Consider the following 22876-nt stretch of genomic DNA (forward strand, 5'->3'; position numbering starts at 1 on the left):
CTTAAGCTCAGAACTATGTGGTTCATGGTAAAGGTTTCCCAACTGCTCACAGGACTCACATTTACAACACAATCCCAGCTGGAATATACCGACTCCAAATGACTGCCCTAGGACTCAGGCCTGTAAGGGTCTCTGTATTCCTTTTCCCAGTGGACATCGTGTCTTAAATACAATGCTATTATCATATGATCTAAATACAGTAACCCTTTTTGAGAAATATTCTCTAATTTGAAATCTTCCCTTCAAATAGATGGATGAAATTGTACTCAAAGGTTCTACTCCCCAGAAACAAGATGTGGTGCAGAATCTCTAAGTAAGAATCTCTATCAGTGATAACTCCACACATACGGGGGCACCTAGAAAGAGGAACTGTAAGAAGCCAGAGGCAGAATGGAATTGAAAAGCAAAAATAAAACCTAAAGGAAAGTACTGTAAATAACCAGCCTCCCAAAGCTCAACAAACACTGGTTTCTGAAAGAAGAGACGATACTCACGATTTCTCCAGAAGGAAGATGTATAGTCTGTGGGGCCTGCTTGTTCAAAAATTTGTTTAACAGTCGAATGTTGGCAAAGGTTCCCCGTGCCATGATGGCATCATTCCCCCGGCGGGAGCCATAGGAGTTGAATTCTCGAGGAGTTAGGCTAATAACGCAAGCAGGACAGGAGCTAGTTTAGTGAAGTGAGCCAAGATTAAACTTAGCTTACATCAAGAAAAGAAAATGTCATAAACCTGCCATTTCTCTAAGTTTACTAAGAAGTGTTTTCCAAGGCAGAAGAGCTGCTGTTATAGCTTCAACCACGGGCAGCAGGACAAGTCAGGTGGAGAAGGGCAGAAATCAACATTTGCCTGGGGTCAACTCTGTGCCTTTTATATCTGGATAGAAAAATCAGGAGGAATTCTAAAGAGTATTTATTTGCACGTAGAACAGCTTATAAAGTTTCATATAAGGTAAAAAAGCTAACTTAAAATTAAGAAAACAGAAGCAAGAGAATAATCAGGGTAAAACAATCAGATGGAGTCAAGGATGGGGGACAACCAGATGTGGATTCAAATGTGTACCCAAGTTATGAGGAACTCAGTGCAAAAAGAAGCCACACACTGGCAACATAATTTACAACTCTCATAAGACAAAAATCAAAGCAATGCCAAAGAGGCAGAACACCTGCTTCTCATCCCAGAACCAAACATCCTGTCTGTGGGAACCAATAGAAGGAAACTCTTATGATGTCAAGAAACTCTTATAATGTCAAGAACATTAACACAGTGAACAATTCACTGGTTTGTTTCTTAAAATATGAGGGGGTGGCTAAGCATGGTGAAGCACACCTATGATCCTAGTGGCTCGGGAAACTGAGGCAAGAGGGTCACACATTCAAAGCCAGCCTCAGCAATGTAGCAAGGTCCTAAGCAACTTATCGAGACCCAGTCTCAAAATAAAAAATGAAAAGGGCTGGGGACACGCTCAGTGGTTAAGTGCCCCTGGGTTCAATCCTCAGTACCAAAAAAATAGAATAAAAAAATCAATAACAACCAAAGGGGTGGGTGTGAATATTAACATGTTCATGGTTGCAGATTCAATTTATGACTGGGTGTTAGGAGCAGGCACCCAGGAACCCCCGAAATCCTATTCAATGTTGTGGGTGTATGCATTTTCTGGGGAAGGCATTATATTTGCTTCCTTTCAATTCACTAAAGATTCTATGTGTCAACAGGTCAAGAATCACCACTAGAGAAAAAGTGAGTGGATTCATTTCTCAAATTTGCTCTGGGCCCTATCCTTGAAAAGAGTTGATTCTGGAGGAAGGGACAAGAACTGTAATTCTTACTTTCCCTCATGATTCTCACAGTCAGATCTGGGAACCACTGACCTCAGTTAATATCAGTAAATATTAGATAGTAGGTAATACTGATATACTCCCTATGAATATCAGTTCATGTCTAAAGAACTGATGAATGAACTGCAAATTCCTGAAGCAGTTCTGTGCTTACAGAAAACCATCGATATGAGGACACAGCAAAGGCATTTTGGGTTATATCATCACTGTGGGCCTCAAACATTAGCAGGATCTACCAGTAGCTCCGGGCACAGATGACAGCTGAGCCTAATGCATACACTTGCTCAGAAAGAAGGTTGCTTTCCTCTCCTATGGCTGGGATTCCTGAGATATGAATAAATGGAAAAAGCAACTGTTTTTTGAGTTCCAGAGTTCAGTGAAAAACTAGATTTTGGCTCCATAGACACCATGTAAAGAGAAACATTCAACCTTTTCCACTTTGGCCTTTAGTCTTTTCTACCTCACTACTACTTACCCTCTGTTAGTTAAGTAACGAGCAGCAGGGCTATTTCTTGCAATATTTCCAGCTGGAGAGATATGGTCAGTTGTTACTGAATCTCCCAAATTTAATAGAACGTAGGCATCCACTATAGACTCAGGGGACTGAAGATCCAAAGTCTAGCAAAGAATAGAACAAGTTGGTATTTACCCAGGTTTTTCTCCACAAGTCACCAGGTACTCAATAGTAGGGGTCCACGAAACTGGACCAGATGACAGCTCTATATAAATGCACAGAACAGTTTAGTTTTCTGGGTTTAAGCAAGGGTGCTTGGAAAAAGTAATGTGAATTTACTCAAAATATTCATATTTCAACTTCAAAGAAAAGGCCAAGTATTGGTATCTCTGGCCAAAAGAAACAAGAATGCAGCTGCAAATAACATTCATTCTTCTCCACAGAACTCAGTTACTGAGGACAACTGGAATCCTGATTTCCCCCTTTCCCTTCCACAGTGACCAGTGGGGAGCAGGGTATACCTTGGAACAGTCCCTCAGACTTTGCAGGCCCTTGTCCTAGTGGCAGCTGTCACCAGGGTGCCTCTGCAGAGCCGCATTCCCCAGCATTATCTGCTTAAATGTATAAAAGTTCTTTTCTTTTTTTTTTTTTGGTATCAGGGATTAAACCCAGGGGCACTCAACCACTGAGCCACATCCCTGACCCTCTTCATTTTTTATTTTGAGGCAAGTTCTTGCCAAGTTGCTTAGTGCTTTCCTAAATCGCTGAGGCTGGCATTGAACTTGTGAGCCTCCTGTCTCAGCTTCCCTAGCCACTGGGATTACAGGCATGCGCCCCCATGCCCAGCATGAATGTACAAAGGTTTTAATGAAATGGGCAGTTAAAGCGAGGGTATGGGATAATACAGTGGATTTTGTAAGGAGAACAACATTTTTAAAAACTTGTTAAAAAATAAAGTCATACCAGATTTTCAAAGAATGGTGGTGATTTAATGTATGTGGATTTGGTATTCCAGAAGTACAGCTTATCTGATGGGGCTCCTAAAGCATTCCAGCTTTCATTCACAGTCTTAAAAAAAAAAAAAAAAAAAAAGAAAAAGATCTAATTATAATTTATTTCAGGGAAAATTTAAATGAGCAAACACAAAATAGTCAAGCTAAAAGGTACAATGAAAACCATTTTTATTCTAGTCACACACAAGAGTTTCTTTATACTAAGACAACGTGATGCTAACTTAAAAATAAATAAGCTCTGAAATAAGAGGGCTACAAAATGGCAGGAGTGGTCGTACCCTCTGGGATTTATATTCTTAGGTGACTCTCCTGTCCAGCATGGGCTAATCTTATGACTTATTTCCAAGATTAGGTTATAAAGACACTTTGCCTTCTGCCTCTCTTGCTTGCTGGCCCTGATGGAAACCAGCTACCATGTTGTGAACTGTAAAGAGACCTATGCAGAAGATGCTTCAGGAGGTCCCTAGTTGACAGCAGAGGAGAACTGAGGACCTCAGTCTCACATTACATGAGTGAGCCTAAGTGGATCTTCTTCCAGAGACAGCAGCCCCATTGACATCTTGTGGAGCCCTGAAGGTATAGGCACCCAGTGAGGCTGCAACTGTAGTCCTAACCCAGAGAAACTGAGAGAGTGAACTTTTTTTGTTTTTATTTTCTAAGTTTTAGGATAATTTGTTACACAGCAATAGATAATGAATACATATAATTAAAGAAAATTTTAAAAATAACAATCCAGGTTGTACCAAAGGGGAAACTATTTACTCTGAATATTTTAGGAAGTAGACTTCCAGTTCACATGGACACTGGATAGCAAATAACAGCTGTGATGTTTTAAAACTGAACTGAATTCTTTTCACACATCCATTAACTTGGACTTTAGAGAAACACATTTAACCAGATGCTGCCAAGTTTCCTAAAATCCAGTGAGCAGTTTATGGGAGAGTGTGATGTCTTAATACCACGTTCATTTCACTCAGTCCCCAGTCCTGCTCTCATTTCAAAACAGCAGTCCCAGTCAGAAGTCCTGGGTAGCTTAACACAAAAAGTGGCAAAAAGAATAACATCCAGGGTCTGGGGTTGTGTGGCTCAGTGGCATAACACTCGCCTAGCACACTTGAGTCCTGGGTTTGATACTCAGCACCACATAAAATTAAAATAAAGGTACTGTGTCCACCTACAACTAAAAAAAAAAAAAAAAAAAAAAAAAAGAATAACATCTAATAATAACAAGGTGCCTGAGCCTTCACAAGGCTCCAAGGAAAGGAATAACAACCAAGAAGCTCTGAAAATGATTCCAATTTGTAAAATGTAGTTTTTTCATTTTAGCAGTTTGTTGATAGTTCCTACTAAGGTTTTCTTTCTTTCTTTTTTTTTAAACACCCAAATAATACATTGAGAGGTACATTCAACCCACTGATTCCACCTCAGTGACAATAGTGTGACCATCAGGGTCCTCACCACAGCTGACACACACACCTCAGGATGTCTGAGAAAGGGGTGGAGCTAGACCTGAGGCCTTTCTTCTTGAGGCTGTCACACACTTGTCCATATCTGAGAACATCTGGGGAGTCTGAGGTTCAGAAAAGCATGAATCATGGGAGAAAACTGCCTGAGAATCACTTCCTTAGATATCTGAAGAAATAAGAGTTAATTTCAACAGCTTATATTCCCTTTAATTTCAAGGACTGCAGATATGACACCAGGACAGGCTTTCTCATATATCCTTGGAGGGCAGCAAAGGGCCTCACCTCTATTTTCTGATAGACCTCCTTAAACATCCCAGGGATGACATACTGTCGCTCCACCGCCTGGATCTCATCTCGAGTGGGCCAGATGTCTTTCAGAAATACATGTTGTCCCTTTGCATTTGTCCCTGAGGAAAACATGTTTATCAATGAGAAAAGCTTCCTCTAATATCCTTTTTTCATAGAGTCAGGTCTCTTTCCTCTCAGTGGTTATGTTCATTCTGTAAAGTGTGTGTGAAGAGTGAATTAGTAACCATTGCTCCAAGGGGAGATACAGGTTAGGGCCTGATGAGCTTCTGGCCACACTTTCATCAATCATCCATACATAAACTTGTTTTAGGTATCCTCTTGTTTAAAGATATCTTATTTAATATACAGTTGGGCCTCCATATCTAAGGGTTCTGCATCTGCTCATTCAACCAACAATGGATTGAATATATTCAGGGAAAAGAGCTGCATCATGCTGTACATGTACAAGATATTTTTACACACGTGTAAGATATTTTTCTTATCATTGTTTCCTAAACAGTACAGTATTTATAAAGCTATCTATACAGCATTCATATTGTATTAGGCACAATAAGCAATCTAAGGATGATTTATGTAGGTTATATGCAAATACCATGTCAATTCATACAAGGTACTTGAGTACCTGATGATTTTGGTATCCTCAGGGGTCCTGAAACCAATCCCCTATGGATGATGAATGGTGGGTGTGATTGTTAATTAACCTTGGATTTACAATGGAACAGCCTCAACACAAGGCATATCATGGTCTTCCTATACTCAGAATATCAGATAGCACTTCACACTAAACTCAAGGGCTTTAAAAAGTGAAGTCAATGCAAAAAAGCATAAAAATGAGGAAAAAATGGCACTAAGTAGACTGTGCAAAGGATACTTGTTAACAAGGGTGGGAGCTGATACAAGAAGGCAGAGAGTGCAGTCTTACTGGACCTTAGCATGGAAGGGATGTCGAGTGACTCAAAGTTATCACTCCTATGCATGTCTGAGAGTTGGATTAAAGCACCAGAAGTATTGACTGAAGTTTAAGATACATTTTAGTGGGTAGGTAAAATTTCAAATATAGAATCCACAAACAATAAGGATCAACTGTACTTCTGAAGTTATGATTTCCTAAAAGTAAACCCAATGGACAATGTTTGCGCATCATCTAATCTTCCTGGAATGGATTGAGAGGGTATAGCAAAGCAAGAGGCCCACAGTAAAGGGATAAAGCATCAGCTCTGCATTTTGAGAAGCTGAAGTACCTGAAGTGTGCTCCTACAAAGAATTTGTTAAAACAATGCCTGTCATTAGAGTAAAGTGAGAGTGAGAAAGGGAGGAACTGTAGAATCCAGGAAAGCAAATCTCTCCTACTTTTGGCATTGGGCATTTATTTCCCTTTGCCACTCTTTGCCCACATTCGTGCTTACTTCAGTATGTGTCTTACCTGTGCACTGGAGAATGCTGAAAATATTCTCTTCTTTGTTTTATCTCTAAAGATTCTATGCTTCATTTTTAATTACTAAGAGTAGCAACTTTCTTCCAATAATATTTTTTAATTCACTGGAAAAAAATCATAGTCACACAAACAAAATCTTACCCAATGGTTCTTTCTCAAAGTCAATCCTGATGGTCCCTGCAATTGCATATGCTATTACTAAGGGGGGAGATGCTAAATAGTTGGCCCGGGTGTTGGGGTGGACTCGACCCTCAAAGTTCCTGTTCCCAGATAGTACTCCAACAGCTACTAGGTCTCCCTGTGTAAGATGAGAGGAAAAAAAATCAAATCACAAAGAGGAAGAGACTGCCTAGAATTCTCATCACAGATCACTCACAAGAGTTCACATCACGTGAACCTAGTCCTCTCTGACTACAGAGAGAAGGGTCCCTGGGAGCAGAGTTGTGCTTAGTGATCTCTGCTGAAGAGAAAACCCCAGGCAGGTCAGAGCACAATGTCCTGGTCACTGTTGCCAGAGTCAAAGAACAGGCAGGGAACACAAACCAATAGCTGAAGGGAGCCATGGTGACCTATGTAGTCTCAACAAAAGCCTATGCAGTTTAGATTATGTGGACACCTGTTTGACTTTGAACCAATTTTCAACAAAACTGTAGTCAGAAGCAGTATGTATTGAGCACTTATTTAGGTGCAGGCACTGGGTTAAATGTTTTATGTTCATTGTCATTTTAATTCTCACGACTCTATAAAATAGAAACTATAATTTATGGTTATGGAAACTGAAACATAAACAGGTTAATTAACTTAACCAGGGTTATAGAGCTAGTTTTTTTAAAGACCATACTCTTAACTACATCCCCTGCTTCTATGGTTATATCTTGAACTTACCAGGATTTTTGTCATATCTTATATGGAAAAAAAAAAATAGCTCTCTCAACACTTACAGGCTCCTCTGTAATTACCTGAGTGATGGCTTCTACCACAGGTTCAGGTAAGGGTCCACTGTTGCCAATGCAGGTCATGCAGCCATAGCCCACCACATCAAACCTAGGAGTCAAAAGGGAAGCACAAGAAAATGAATCACTTTCTGTGAACCCTTTGCAGGCAATACTTTCTGGAGACCATGGTCACAAAGGAATAGAGTGCCTGAGGTTAACTTCAGGACAGTGCTGTTTTCTAAATCTTTCCTTCTAACATATAACAAGGAGGCAAATGATTCACAATTTTTAAAAAATTTAAATCAGATATGCTATTTAATATTTCCATTTACTATTTTTATTATATAATTCCAAGGATTTTTGAAAAAACGTGTCATCTAAACAAGGAATAATATGGACTCTGGATAAACTATATTTGGTAACTAATTTGTCTCAAAAAATTAAAATGCTTTTAGCTATGGTAAATAATTATTTTCATGCCAAAAGGCAGATTCGCACTTGCAGAGCCACTGCTAGCCCAAGGCATACCTGAATGCAAGTGAAAAAAGATATATCCCTCCTCCAGGAGGGTGAAGCCCCACATCTGAGGGGCTCAGTTTCAGCTCCTGCTTTGTCCTCAGAGATCACCCTTGTATAATGAACAGCCAGTGCAACTTACTGGCAGGCCTTATTCAGTTGAAATGTTCAGGTTTAAGTCTACCTACCAACTGATAAAAAACTATGCTACTGGACAGTATCAGATAAACTCATAGCTATTACATGGTGACACAGCAAAATACATAAGGAAAAGATACGACAAAAGCAACGGTGTGAAACAAAATACTTCCTGACCCAAGTTGAGACAGATAAGGCATGACTCCACTTTCTCTCAGGTAGTAAGTGACCACTCCACTTCCAGGAGACAGGCTGGTTTTGATGTAAGGCTTCACGTTCAGGCCGGCATCCACAGCTTTCTTTGCTAATAATCCTGTAAAATGTAAGCACAGACATGGTATGGGTGGGTGACTGCTCAAGGTGCGGGGACTTCACGAAAGAGCCTGAATTTTCAGTCATACTCTCTGCTTTCTGACAGGTTTCCTGGCATTCTGTGCCATTTCTGCTGCCTATCAGAAATCAAAAGTTCACTGGCTCAAAGTCATTTACACATTTGTAGTAAAGTCAAAACCAGTCATAAAAATAAAGAAAGAGATGTGTTTACCTTTGTTTTTTAAAGAAATAAACCCCAAACGACTTAGAAATATGTTACAAAATCAGTTTTCAATTTTTGGAGGAAGTGTGATCTTTCTAATTAAGTTTGATTTGGATGAAAATTATAATTGGAAGGACTCTTTCTATGAATTGTGTATTGGTTGGTAAGGAATAAAGTCAGCCTAGAAGAAAAAATTTAGACTATGAATATTTCTCAAGAGCTCCTGGACCTTTGGACTTTGGGAAAATCAGGGACTGTTGCTGGAACACTGGGTGCTCTCACTTAGTTAAGTATCACAAAAGTAGGAAAGACGTGAGGAGTGGGGGTGAGGGTGTAAAGGGACAAAGAGCTACAGATAAGGTGGTGATGTGTCTTAAGAAAAACTGGTTTGCTCCAGACGAGGAAAGCTTAGATGGCAAAAGATGAAATCTTCAACAAAGGTTTTCTTTATACCCCTAAAGAAATAACGTTGACATCGGTCTGTGGACACAAGGGAAATTCTTGGGGATGATTAAACATTTGGAAACTAAAGAGATCTTATATTAGTGAAACCCTACATGTAAATATTAACTACTTAACCAGAATTGTGTAACAGGTCAGGTGCACTGAGTTTTATCAAACAGTGCCCCGTGCCCTAACACAGAAGCACTTGCCAATGCACCTAGACAGTACTAAATTTCACTGGTCAGTGGTTTTACAGAGAATAAAGTCTGTGACATGAAAACAGGTTCTTTTTTCCCTCTTCTAAAGTTTGACACAGATTATTGGCTTTAGAAAAAAATTCAGTTTCCTTTGCTTTCTTCTACTTATTTTATGTAAAGAAAAAGACTATTATGCATCTTTGTTAAATACTTTGCTTTGGGCCAACAAATATCTTCATCTAGAAAGAAAAAGTTAAGGAAACTATGTGTACAAATGTTAAGACCTTGGGTTATGTCCTGGGAAATTTCCACTAGCATATCCACATCATACATATCATAGTGGGGATAGATTCAAATGTACTTACCTGCTCCTAACATCACAGATGGATTACTGGTGTTTGTGCAACTAGTAATGGCAGCAATAACCACAGAGCCATGAGCAAGGGTGAATTCACTGTTGTTGAAGATAAATGTCTTCTGGTCATTATGATGGTCTGCGGCAATTTGGAATCCTTTAAATCCTTGCTACGGAAAGAGAAAACATATGTATTATATATAGGAAGAAAAAAATGTAAGATATATGTTTTTTACTATAGGAAGAAAATACATGTATTGTCAAAAGTTCTCACTTTGGAAGAAGGAATTGGTAACCACAATTTTAAAGGCCAGTTATTAACAAAAAACAAATATCTCTGACAGTAAACTGTGAAATACCACAGAAAAATTAAGTTTTTCTACATTCTTTTTAAATCTTTACAGAAGGCAGTCATAATTCCTGAATCTTATTCTGCATTAAAATCAGTAATGATTACTCTCTTCCTTCTTCACCTAGACAGGTGAAGTGGCGCCCACCTGCAATCTCAACAACTTGAGAAGCTGAGGCAGGAGGATTGCAAGTTTGAGGCCAGTCTGGACAACCTGAGAAGACCCTGTGTTAAAATGAAACAATAAAAAAAGCTGGGAATGTAGCTCAGTGGTAAAGCACCCCAAGATTCAATACCCAGTACTGACGGTAGATACAGATAGATAGATAGACAGACAGACATAGATAAAATTACAAGTTTAGTGCTAAGTTGATCTACATAGAACTCCAAGACATTATTGTAATGGTTTAATGGATATGGACTGACTGAAGTTACTAATTCTAACCTTAGGGAAATTTAGAGAAAGGTGTCATTTTGACCGGATTCAACTTATTATGATCAATAATGGATAAAACAACTGAACATCTTGTATAAAGCTGATGTCCAATGGATAAAATCCATCACACATCTTATTCATTTGGGAAGTGTTCATTGAAAATCTGTGTCCAAGACATTGCTAGGTATTCTGTGGGATACCAAAGTAACCTGGAGTCTAATAAGGGAAATCACACATACACACAAAACACCAAGGGTGTGAGTTGAAGAATATGGTGTCTCATCAAAGGGATTCAGAACAACTTGGGAAAAGACCCACCCATGAGATGCTGAGGCCACACTGTAGAAGAGCTGGTGCCTAAACCCAGCCATATGGAGCTGACAGAGTAGTACATGATGAGATGGAGAAGACAGGTAGGCAGGGAGAGGCATGAACAAAAGTAGAAAGGCCTGAAAGCCTGGCTGAGTAGTGAAGAATGTGGTGAATCAAGTAAAAAGTAAATATGCTTAAAAATGAGGTTGTGCTGTGTTTACAGATGGGTACATGCTCTAAGGAAGCTGTGTGAGCCATGGTTAATGCTAATGCGGGACTTGTTAAGGATTTTAGGATGGAGAAGAAACATCCTCAGAACTGGGCTTTAGGAAGATTCATCATCGAGTGGGGTGAAAGCTTGGGAACTGAGAAGCAGGGCACAGGGCAGAGTTGGGAGGCCTCTACCTTGGCTCCAAGGCAGCTCTCAAAGTCCTTCTTCATATCAGACACAGCAACTTTGTCTTGAGGCCTCTTGGGTCCACTGCAACAAGGTACTACTGTTTTCAAATCTAATTCCACAACCTGTTCACCCAAGCACAAAGGAATTATAGAATTCACATTATGCCCACAAAGAAGAAACACAAGTCAATACAGAAAATTTAAAACCTCACAATAAAAGCAAGCAAATAAACAAGAAAAACTACCATATTCCAAATAAAGGTAAGAGGAAATATGTTTGGTGGAAGGTGCTCACATACCTGGGTGAAGTCTGGGTCTTGAGAGCAGTCGCTGAAATCTCGAAACATTCCTACAGCCTGAAGATATTTTTTAATGTGCTTAACTTTGTTTTCATCCCGACCTAAATGGCATCAGTACCAAGAAACACACGTTAATACTTCTGGTTAAACACTGTAATACTTCCAGCATCAGTCACATAACTAACATGTTTCATGTACAGACACCTCTGTGATCTTTCAGCTTCCAGGCTTATAGCTTTCTATTAGGAACCATTAACTCTTCCTGTTCCTACCAAAGTGACTATTTTCTGGAAAGGACACTGGTCCTCTTTCTGGTCCTTAATTAGGAGAATTGTAAGCCTGAGCTAATTGTCAAAGTGCACCTGTATATATATCTATCTTCAACTGGCCATGAAGACTCTTGGCACACCATGTTACTGCTGTTAAAATAATTATCGAACCCATCCCACTCCCAAACCTCCTGATATTAAGTACTTTCTATGTACTTGACACTGTATGCTAAATGGGCTAAATGCATTATTTCATAATCTAATCCTTTATCCTGACCTTATGAGACAAATACTATTATTCTTCTATTTAAAGATGAGGAAAAAAACAGTGGCTCAAGAAGATTAGGTAACTGTCCTGTGGAACACAGCTAGTAAATAGCAGAACCAGGATTTGAACCTCAGTTTGCTTCCAAAGTCCAAAGACTTAACTCACAGTACTGTCATCAGGAATAAAACCCTGAACCTTCTGCTCTTTAATTCTTATCAAGATCCTGGTACAGGAGATAACAGTATTCATGAAGTATGCCCAATGGACACGTCATCCACCCATCTCTCTGATAGTTAAATGAGACTGAAAGCTTGACCCGACCATAGATCAGAATTTGTTTGTCTGCATTAACTGAATTGTAAAGATCATCAGTTTTCAGCAAAAGCCTCATAAAAGATGGCTGTATGAGCTTCATTAACATATTTATCATGGCCTATTGGCAAATTCACGGTTCTTTACATCCCATGCCATCTTCTTCATGAACATGAACAAGAGAGATTTCTCTTAGGGCTTAGGAATAGAAAGGGTCTCATTTTTCTGAAGCAGTATGCTTACTTCAATTTAACAGTATTACAAATTTGGCACTGGGTCACTGCCAGTACTGCAGATATGAACCTGACCTCTGAATAGATTCTGCAGTTTTTCTCCTTTTTCCAGTCACTGTCCCTTCCCTTCTCTTCTTTAGGTTAATGTTATTATTTATTCTGTTCCTTTATTACTACATCTTTTTCATTTCAAATCCTTTGAGGAACAAAGGAATGTATTAATTCTAATGTAGTTATATTTAATAACACTTTTAAAAATAAATGTTATTCATCATAATCTTTACTACTTCCAGAAGAATTTCCTCAGGCTATGGGAGAAGACTTGGATTTATGAGGGTTCTCACAAATCCCTTCCCATGGCTTGCTCCCTCCCTTTGCTCAGATATCTGTTCAAATATAAGCTCCATCAGCCCTTTGTTGACTTTCCTATAGAAAAAGCATTCTTAAGCACTCTAACCACTTCTCAGCTTTCTTCTTCACTGTCCCACTTTTGTATCTGTTTACTTGTTTGCCTTCTTCCTCCCTCATAGGAACATAAGCTGTACGAGGGCAGGGGCTTTATTTATCTTGTTTATTGCTGCATGTCTGGGATCTAGACCTGATATCAACAACACAGAAAATGAGTAACAGAATGAATATTAAACATCGTTTTTTTGAACTGAAGATTGAATTCAGGGACACTTTACCACTGAGTCACATCCCCAGTCATTTTTTAAATTTTTAAATTTTGAGACAGGGTCTCTCTAAGTTGCTTAGGGTCCCACTAAATACTGAAGTTTGACAGAACTTGTGATCTTCCACTTCAGCTTCCCAAGCCACTGGGATTACAGGTGTAAGCCACTGTGCCTGGTGAGAATTTATTTTTAAAAAGCCTTTCTCAAAGAAAAAGTCAAATGTCTAAGCAAATTTATACCAAGTAACAGATCCACTAATATAGAATACTTTCTTATGCAATCTGTCATTTCAGTGTTTGGACAACATGAGATGGGCATTGCAGAGTGAGGGCCCTGCTTGGACCCAGAGAGCTGCAGGCTGGGATTCCAACTGTTATTTATTAGCCTTAGAGAATAATATTTCTCTGACCATCAGTTTTCTCTCCTATTTAACTAACTAGTCCATCTCCTCTATGGATATGTGAAGAGGAAGACAGCAAACGCATGCCAAGTGCCTGGTCTACAAGAGCTACATTAACATAACTTGTTTATGTCAGAAACTAGTTGCCAAAAACCCTGTACAAATATCCAGGTTTCTGGAGCACCAGAGCTCTTCCTATGGGCAGTACCACCTCTGTTTTGTGCCTCCTTAAATCCCAACACCCATTTTGACTTCAGAGTGAAAAAAAGCCATGTAACGCTAAGCCAAGAGCATTGTGAGGGGCAGAGGAAGTAGGTAGGGCTCAGATTCTCAGCGTTCCATGAAACTTTAACAAGGAGTTCTCTGCTTTCATAGTCCTTCACTTACCTGTCTGTACCAGGTACTTGATACTAACTTCATCAACTGGGAAAAAGGCAGCTGTTGCTCCATACTCTGGACACATGTTCGCGATTGTAGCTCGATCAGCAATGGACAACTGGACTACTCCTGGCCCAAAGAACTCGACAAATTTGCCCACAACTCCAACCTGGCGGAGGTGCTAAGCAGCAGAAACAACAGAAATGTTGAAATGACTCGATAGCCTATGTTTAAAGTGAAGAACTGCCACCTTGTAATTCTTATAATTCTTTAAGTTCCCTTAATACTTGTAAACACAAGTAACAAATTAGCCCATTTTAGATTATTTTAAAACACAAAACTTAAAAAGCAATGTCACCTAAATGCAATATGACATCCTGGACTGGATCCTAAAACAGCAAAGGGACACTAATGAAAAACCTGGAGAAGTCTGTGGTCAAAAGTGCCATACCAATGTTAACTTCTTAGCTTTGAAAAATGTGCCACGGTTATTTAAGATGTTAATAATAGGAGAAGCTGGGAGAGAGGTAACAGGGATTCTCAATATTATCTCTCCACCAATTCTCAGTAAATCTAAGATTATATCAAAATAGTTATGACCAAAAATACAGATAACATTTAGGAACATTTTTTTCAAAATGAGAAGCACTCTTTAGATCACTAGAAGTGCCAAGCGTTAAAAAATTAAATTTTTCCAATCTAAATCATTATGCAATCATACTAGCTGAATAAGTAAATGGCTTATTTTCAAAAGTATAATGTATGTAACAAGTTGAATGTAACATCAACAACAAAAATATAGCCTGACCCCACCTTTCCATACAGGCTCTCAGCCAGGGGCAAGGCTCTGGGACTGCTGGAACTTTGCACAAAGTCAGTTTCACAGAACACAATCACATGGAAAAGCTCTTTTTGGTTATGTGGTTTCTGACAAATTTTGTGTGGGCAAGTCCTATATTATTCCATGTTTGAAAAACAGTGTATAGATATTTGTGATAAGTGAGAAGCTATGTATGGTGTTCAAATAAATCCAATTCCAAATTCCAAATTCCACAAAATTAAATCAAAGAAACTTTTTTTCCATTTTCTATTTTTTCTGGCCTTTTACACTGTGGTGCCTATACAAGACCCCAAGTCTCCAAACTATACAAACAAAAAAGTTTGTGATAATAAAAAAGCAATTTTCTAAGATGAAACTGCCTTCTTTTTGCACAACAAGCAAATCACACAAACCAAAAACATAGGGTTTCTTATAGAAGTTTAAGAAAAAACACCCTAATATTTTCCAATGTGGAAAACCATCTGTTATAATGATGTAACTTATAAAACAGATAAGTGAATTTAAAAACTCAAACACTGCAAGGAACTAATTTGCTATTTACATATAAAGAAAAACGATGGGGAAAAAATGTAGCCAAAGTATTAATATATGCATGGAAATGATTCTCACAACTGCAGGATAGTGATTCTTTCTAAGAATAAGAAGAGGGGGGTTAGTCATAAACACTATATACTTACTTCTTTAAAAACAATCATGATGCAAATATGGCAAAATATTGTCATCTGTTAAATCTAAAAGGTGGGCGTACAAATATCATCTTAATTGCTGCATATTTAAAGTACGTCACAATTTTTTAAATTAAGAAAAAGATTCAGGCAGCTAAAGAAGAGTGAAATGTACATAATCATCTAAACCAGAATATTCTCATTATCTCATCTCCTTTTAAGACTATCAACATTGTTTCCTTGTATTTCCAAAGAGACTCCACTGTGTATCTTTTCTTTGTTAATGAGTTACCTTGGTAATGGTGAGCACAATGTCAGTAGATGTTACCAGAGCTTGGGGCTTTCCCATCAATCTGTAGCCAATCACCTGGGGAAGCACCATGCTGATTGGCTGACCCAGCATGACAGCTTCTGCTTCAATACCACCCACACCTGCAATGAACAGTATGGCTAGAACGTTTCCATTGTTTTTCATTGTATCCCTCAGCTATCAATTCAATAAACTCAATTACAAAGTTTAACTGGTACAGTTGTAGTTCTATAAGAGGCAGCTATTTTCTCTATTTTCCACTGTACAATCTTTAACAAGTATTCCTTAAAAGTATATCCATCACTAGTTGCTGTTATCAACATCCCCCAAAGCCACACCCAATGTGGGTAGGGTTTAGGAGTCTGTTTTTTTTGTGTGAGAGGGAGTTACTGGAAATTGAACTCAGAGCTTTGATGCAAAGGCAAGCTCTCAACCACTGAGCTACATCTTCAGCCCTTTTTTTTTTTTAAATTTTGAGACAAGGTCTCACTAAGTTATTGAGGCTAGTTTCAAACTTGTGATCCTCCTACTTCAGTCTGCCAAGATGTTGGGATTACAGGTTTATGTCACTGTGCCTGGCAGAAATCTCCATTTTTAACAAACATCTAGTTAATTTTTACTCATGCAAAGTGTCCCTAACCTCTTATTCCAGTTTATTTTTCCAAACATAGTTTGAGTTCCTATCAGATGCAAGGCAATTTCCTGGGCACTAGAAATACAACAGTAAACAAACAAAAATAATTCTCCTATATTTGTAATAACGCAAATATATGCTACTGAGATTTAATTGCAGCAAAGTGAATTAAGGTACACGTCACAGAACAGCACAAATGGAAAAGGAACGTGGAAGAACACTTACCCCAACCAAGAACACCCAAACCGTCAATCATGGTAGTATGTGAATCTGTGCCCACGAGACTGTCTGGGTAATAATATCCATCCTGATCAAACACCACTCTTGCTAAGTACTCCAAATTCACCTGGTGGATGATTCCTGAACCAGGGGGAATAATCCTCATGTTGCGAAAAGCCTGAGAACCCCACTGGGATTGAACAGAAAGAATATCATGAATACCAACATAATTCCACTCTACCCAGTCTGAACACCTCTCTCTTGTACCCCACAAATAGAAAACCAAACTCTGCCCATACCTTTAAAAATTCAAATCGTTCTCTATTTCTTTCAAATTCTAGGTCCTGATTCTTCTGTAAACTGTCAGCCCTGTTAAAAAGAAAAACTAAATGTATAAACTTCAAGGCTTAAAATATTACAGTTCAAATTTATTGGTGATGAATTAACAAAATGGCAATTGCATTTGCAGCCTTGCTGGGTAGCATTATAAATTTCACTCCTTTATTTATTTATTTTTGGTACCAGGGATTGAACCCAGGGGTGCTTAGCTACTGAACCACATCCCCACCCAGTCCTTTCTGTTTTTCATTTTGAGACAGGGTCTCACTAAGTTGCTTAGGGCCTTGCTAAATTGCTGGGGCTGGCCTTCAACTGTTATCCTCCTGCCTCAGCATCCTACGTCACTGGGATTACAGGCACGCACCACCAAGCCCAGATATAAATTTCACTCTTTACCATCTGGAAAAGGAGAGGTAAACAGCAAAAGTAAGCTATTATGGTTTAGGTATTAGGTGCCCCAAAAATGTTCATGTGAGACAATGCAAGAAGGTTTAGAGGTAAAATGACTGGGTTACAAGAGCCTTAACCCAAACAGCAAATTAATCCCCTGGCAGGGATTAACTGAGAGATACCTATAAGCAGGTAGGGTGTGGCTGGAGGAGGTGGATCCCTGGGGGTGTGCCTTTGGGATATATATTTTGTCTTTGTTGAGCAGATATCTCTCTCCCTGCTTCCTGTTGTTATATCTTCAGCCACTTCCCTCCACCACACTCTTCTGTCATGATGTTCTGCCTCACTTCAAACCCCAAGGAATGGAGCCCACTGTCTATGAACTGAAACCTCGGAAACTGTGAACCCCTAAATGAACTTTTTCCTCCTCTAAAATTGTTCCTGTCAGGTCTTTTGATTACAGCAGGAAAAAAAGCTGACTGACACAGTAAACAGCAATTATTTGGTTCAAGTAATTCTACAATGTACTTAAGCATGGTGGACAGAAAAATCTAAATTAATTCAATTTAAAACTAAACATAAAGTTTGACTCTCAGTAACAAACTAAAGACATTTCTGTGACAACAGCAGAGTAGACACTTAGGGAACCCTTGTGTCTACACCTGCTTCCTGTCCATGACCACCTCTCTGGGCTGAGCAGTCATGGCTGCTCCCCTGTGTATTTTGGGAGATGGTGCCAGGTGCCCTCAGTCACTTTAAGAATCACGATCTCCTCTCTCTCAGATACTAGTTTATCAGGAAAACGGTGCTACCCAAGAACATGTCAGATTACTTACTGAGGTTTACTCAAAGTCATTCAGTACATCAGGAACACCACCAGTAAAGCAGAGCATCAATGTTATTTTCCAGGAAATTTTATTATCAAGTTGCATTCTTTTGAGTCAGAATAAGTCATCCCACAACTCCAGTTTTAGCACAGAGAAGGCACTCATAATTTGATAATCACAGATTAAGGAAACAGTAATCATTAAGACTGAAGTCAGACTTCATAAGTTAACATAACTGTTAATGTTTACTGATATTTCATGCTTTGGGATCCAGATCAAGTGACACTCCTTTGGACAACTATATGACTCCTCTACCAGGATGATATACTCCTTCTCTCTGGTGACCACTGTGTTAAAAATTCACTTATCCTCTCTTCTTAAACTAACCTGTTTCCTGAATAAATAATGGTTCATGTTATGTCCATTAAGTTAGCTGATTTAATTAAAAAAAAAAAAAATCCGAGAAGGCATCTCTATCCATTATTTCAACTAGAACAGGTGAGAAAATGTGTGGTCCTGCCCCTGGTGCCCCATCTCTTCTCCCTCTGTACTTTGAGCACTTCTGGCTTCTAGTCACTATCTTTATTCCTCTTCCCTGCACCACCAAGAAAATATCAGAGCTTCCCATAGCAGAACCAGGGTTGGAAGGGAGACAGCTACCTCAGAAAATATTGGGTACATCTGTATGATAGAAGCAAACTACTCACAGGATGAGCAGAAGCCAGAAACACTTAGGCTGTTCAATGATATGGTAATTCTAGGTACTAAGCCTGTTTACTCATGAAAACAAAACAACTATTATGCTAAACCTGGCTCAATTAGCCTACTTCCAGTTACTAGAATGAATAAACACACATGGGGTTCAGATTTTTTTTAACTACTTAGAACTTTCCTAAATTAGCCCAATCTAGTTATCTTTTAATAAGGTCTCTGACTGTGAATGACCTCATAGACTAAAGGGAAAATTTCTTAGTTACAAAATTTGAATTCACATTTGTACACAGTTCATAGTTCCTGAGAATTACACTGAATGGTGCTTTAGCAGTTCCCAAGGAATATTTACAGTTTTCATACTCATAAAATCTGATCAGAAATTGCAAAATTCTTGCTGGAATTTTTAAAAAGGGTATTTCCAAGGTAACTGTGTAAAACAGTATAATAATGTGTTAGTTAGATCCTTAATTCCCAAAGATGATGTGAGGCCAAATAATATTATCCAAACTAGACCAGAAATTATTTTCAGAAATAATTAACTAAAAAATGTCTCACCCTACCATACCCCTTTATCCAGTTTTACTAGCTCATTTCTGGAACAAAGATGGAAATAAGCTCACAGTACACAGTTCCAAAAGAATTAAGACATATCACATTTAATTCCTTTAAAAAATGAGAAAATGAGGAAAGAGACCAGGATGTCAAGTTGCAAAACCAAAACTCAAGAAAACACCACACCACCAATGAAAACATTTCTAATGAAAAATGTTCTAAGTATATATTTTCACTAGATTTGGATATCTGAATCAAAGTTAACCCCTGGATTTTGCTGCTTTTATAAGGTTTTTAATAGTACAATATAAATGAAAAAGTCCATAAAAAATTGAAACCAGAGTTGACAGAACTCAAAATTTGAAGAGGAAAAAAATCAGAAGGTAATTGGTAATGACACAGATGCAGTAATAACCATGAACACTTTAAATTTTGAGTTAGCAGACTTCAGACAAGAAATCAATTACAAATTCTGTTTCCACTGGTACTATTTCACCTTCCAGACCAGTGAAATGAAGGTAAGCCTAGGAACATCAATGAGTCTCCAAGAAAGAGGAAGATGGCTATTTTTATGAGTCTACTTGTGAGTGGGACTTCAGGAAACGACCTTATTCTCAAATAGAATACAATTTTATACCTATATTTTTAACTCTTCCTTTTGAAACCAAAACACTGAATTGAGCTCATATAATCTAAAGGGGAAGAAAAGACAGAGAAAGGGAGACAGACAGATGGATGTGTTACCTAAGGATGGTTTCAGAGTTGAAAGTAAAGAGAAGGTTGACAAGTATTCAATCTCTTATCCAAGAACTGTTGATTCAGGGACAGAGCACATTTTTCTTTATTCTGAATTTATATGGTTTGGATATTTGCAATATTTACTGGGGAATGGTTATTTTATACCTGAGCTACATCCCCAGCCCTATTTATTTTTTATTTTTAGACAGGGTCTCACTAAGTTGCTTAGGGTCTCACGAAGTTACTGAGGCTAGCCTTGAACTTGTGATCCTCCTGCCTTAGCCTCCCAAGTCACTGAGATTATAGGCCTGTGCCACCATGCCTGTCTTACTTCATATTCTTAAAAAACTTTTTAAAATTATCAAAGTAATTGCTTCTTACTATAAAAATCAGTTATAATCCCAGAGAAAACTGCACCTCTTTCCAATCTTTTAATTCCTATATAACTTTCAATATAGCTGAAATAACACTATACATGAAATTTAGCACCTGGCACACTGAACTACAACAGGAACATGTTCCAAGAGATAAAGTACCTTATAAATACAACTGAGAGGTTACCTAATAATTCACTTCAGGCATGTACCATAACTTAATAAATCATTCACTTTGTTGAACATTTAGATTGTTTGTAGGTTTTCATTTAAAAAAAAAAAAATTAATGAACTTTATTGGCCATTAAGCTTTTTCTCAATTTCAGTCACCTATTAAAGATAAGCTTGAAAGCAAAAATTCCAGGACAAAGGATATGGAAATTTCCTTTGTCTTACTATATACTGCTTTCATCATTTCTAATTTACAGTGCTATTAGCATAAAAAAGTGTCTCCTTCGTGACACATTTTATAATTAATATTTATTTTCTAATCTTGCCTATAGTGATAAAGAGAAAATGGTATCTCAAATATACTTTATTATCTATAAGACTGAAAAGGCTCTAATACTGTTTACCACATGGAATTCCTTTTAGTGTGAATATACACTTCCCTTTGCCTATTTAGCTGCTGAGTCTTACTATTTTTCTAAATGGATTACATGTACTCTCAATAAATTAAGGATATTAACCCTTTGTTATATTTGTTGTGAATATTTTTCAAGTTACTTCCTTTTAACTTTGAAGTCATTAAATCTACAGTTTTTTTCCCCTTGTTTTATTCATTGATTCTAAATTTAGAAAGGTCTTTCTCAAGACATTTAGCACATGTACCATGACATTTTCTTATTTTTTAAACATTAATGTTTTCATTTATATGAACTGCTCCTTCCACTAAATTCCTGATTTCCTCAGCATTGTATCTGGAAGTTCTTTCTTTCCCTATTGAACAACCTTATGTAGTCATATTTCTAAGTTAAGATACACAGCCTCCTAACAGCACCTGATATCCAAATTCTTGTTCTGTAATCCTGCAGATATCCCTTCAAAAAAATGGACCGTATTTCCACACCCCAATTCTTGGCTTGCTTGTGTAACTTCCTCTGATAAGTGCCATCAGGAACAGATATGATCCTTCACTGGTCCTTAAGAGGTATTGTGCTTTTCTGACTGCCCTTCTGAGCCTGAGATCACCAGGTAACTGTTTTCTCCTTTAGCCCGGACCCCAAAAGAAACAAAGGAGCAGAGCTGCCCCAGCTGCCCTGCAGGTGGTAGTTCAGAGTAAGCAGTGGGAACCAGTCAGTGGGAACCAGAGAAACCAGTCACTGCAGTGGGAAAGCAAAGTTGCCCAGCTGACCTCAACCCAGTCAGCTTACTTTCTAACCCACTTGTGGATGTATTAGGAATAAATTCTTATCACTGATTGCCACTGAGATTCTGGGGCAACTTTGTTTCACAGCAATAGTTGATCTTTACATCTTTACATTGAGATCTTCATGGTTTGGTGGTACAAACTCTGCCTTTTAGAACAAAGGACAAACAGGAGAGTTTCTTCTCATCTCATTCCTATCTATAACATTTTGATTCAAAGGGCAAAGGTGACTGATTTTTCCTCAAGATCAATGGCATGGATTCTATCAAATCACTAAAGGCTTCACTTGGATTCTGCTGTGGCACTTTTTTTTTGTGGTATTAGGGATTGAACCCAGGCGTGCTTAACCACTGATCCATGTTCCCAGTTCTTTTGTAAAAAAAAAAAAAATTTTAAATTTTGAGACAGGGTCTTGCTAAGTTGCTGAGGCTGATTTTGAACTTGCAATCCTCCTGCCTCAGCCTCCCGAGCTGCTGCGATTACAGGTGTGAGCCACTGCACCCAGCTATTGTAGCACATTTTTGACATTTTTTAATGTATTTTTTTTGATGTGTATACTAAAGGAAGCTAGGAATGCATAATGTTTAATGCCCTGATATTATTTTAACCCAAAGATTCACTCTGAACACCTCCCATTTAAAGAAAAGTCTTTGGGAGAATAAGATTGAGGGATATAAATTCATTAAAATAAACTGAATCAGGAAAATTGACCATTACTATTTGATTGTTAATCTCACAGACTTAGTTATTTCTTCAGAGGGCTAGGATTAATAACACTACATGTACTTTGCTTAAATAGCATTTATTTACCTTTAAAGTCTAGTAAGAGGCCAGGCCTAAGTTGCTATACATTAAATTTTCTTCTTTGAAAAAGGTGTTCTTTTTATTTAATTTTAATTTTTTCCCTTTTTATTGGTACATTATATTACACATAACAGTGGG

The 22876-nt window shown here is 38.2% G+C and overlaps 1 protein-coding gene across 4 annotated transcripts in view; it reads right to left on the minus strand.

Annotated features, from left to right (window-relative positions):
- Positions 1 to 22876, minus strand: part of Aco1 (aconitase 1) — a 52950-nt gene that overhangs the window by 7682 nt on the left and 22392 nt on the right. For all 4 annotated transcript variants that reach the window (XM_047525632.1, XM_047525634.1, XM_047525636.1 and 1 more), the window contains 14 exons: positions 16931 to 17000; positions 16638 to 16821; positions 15761 to 15900; positions 13972 to 14143; positions 11429 to 11529; positions 11136 to 11252; positions 9644 to 9803; positions 8280 to 8415; positions 7473 to 7557; positions 6655 to 6811; positions 5052 to 5176; positions 3254 to 3358; positions 2312 to 2454; positions 495 to 642 (listed from right to left, as the gene is read on the minus strand). In XM_047525632.1, the coding sequence (XP_047381588.1) occupies positions 495 to 642; positions 2312 to 2454; positions 3254 to 3358; positions 5052 to 5176; positions 6655 to 6811; positions 7473 to 7557; positions 8280 to 8415; positions 9644 to 9803; positions 11136 to 11252; positions 11429 to 11529; positions 13972 to 14143; positions 15761 to 15900; positions 16638 to 16821; positions 16931 to 17000 (1843 nt within the window). The remainder of the gene's footprint in view (positions 1 to 494; positions 643 to 2311; positions 2455 to 3253; positions 3359 to 5051; positions 5177 to 6654; positions 6812 to 7472; positions 7558 to 8279; positions 8416 to 9643; positions 9804 to 11135; positions 11253 to 11428; positions 11530 to 13971; positions 14144 to 15760; positions 15901 to 16637; positions 16822 to 16930; positions 17001 to 22876) is intronic.

The sequence above is a fragment of the Sciurus carolinensis genome, chromosome 14 (assembly GCF_902686445.1).
Source record: "Sciurus carolinensis chromosome 14, mSciCar1.2, whole genome shotgun sequence".
In the NCBI taxonomy this organism is placed as follows: domain Eukaryota; kingdom Metazoa; phylum Chordata; class Mammalia; order Rodentia; family Sciuridae; genus Sciurus; species Sciurus carolinensis.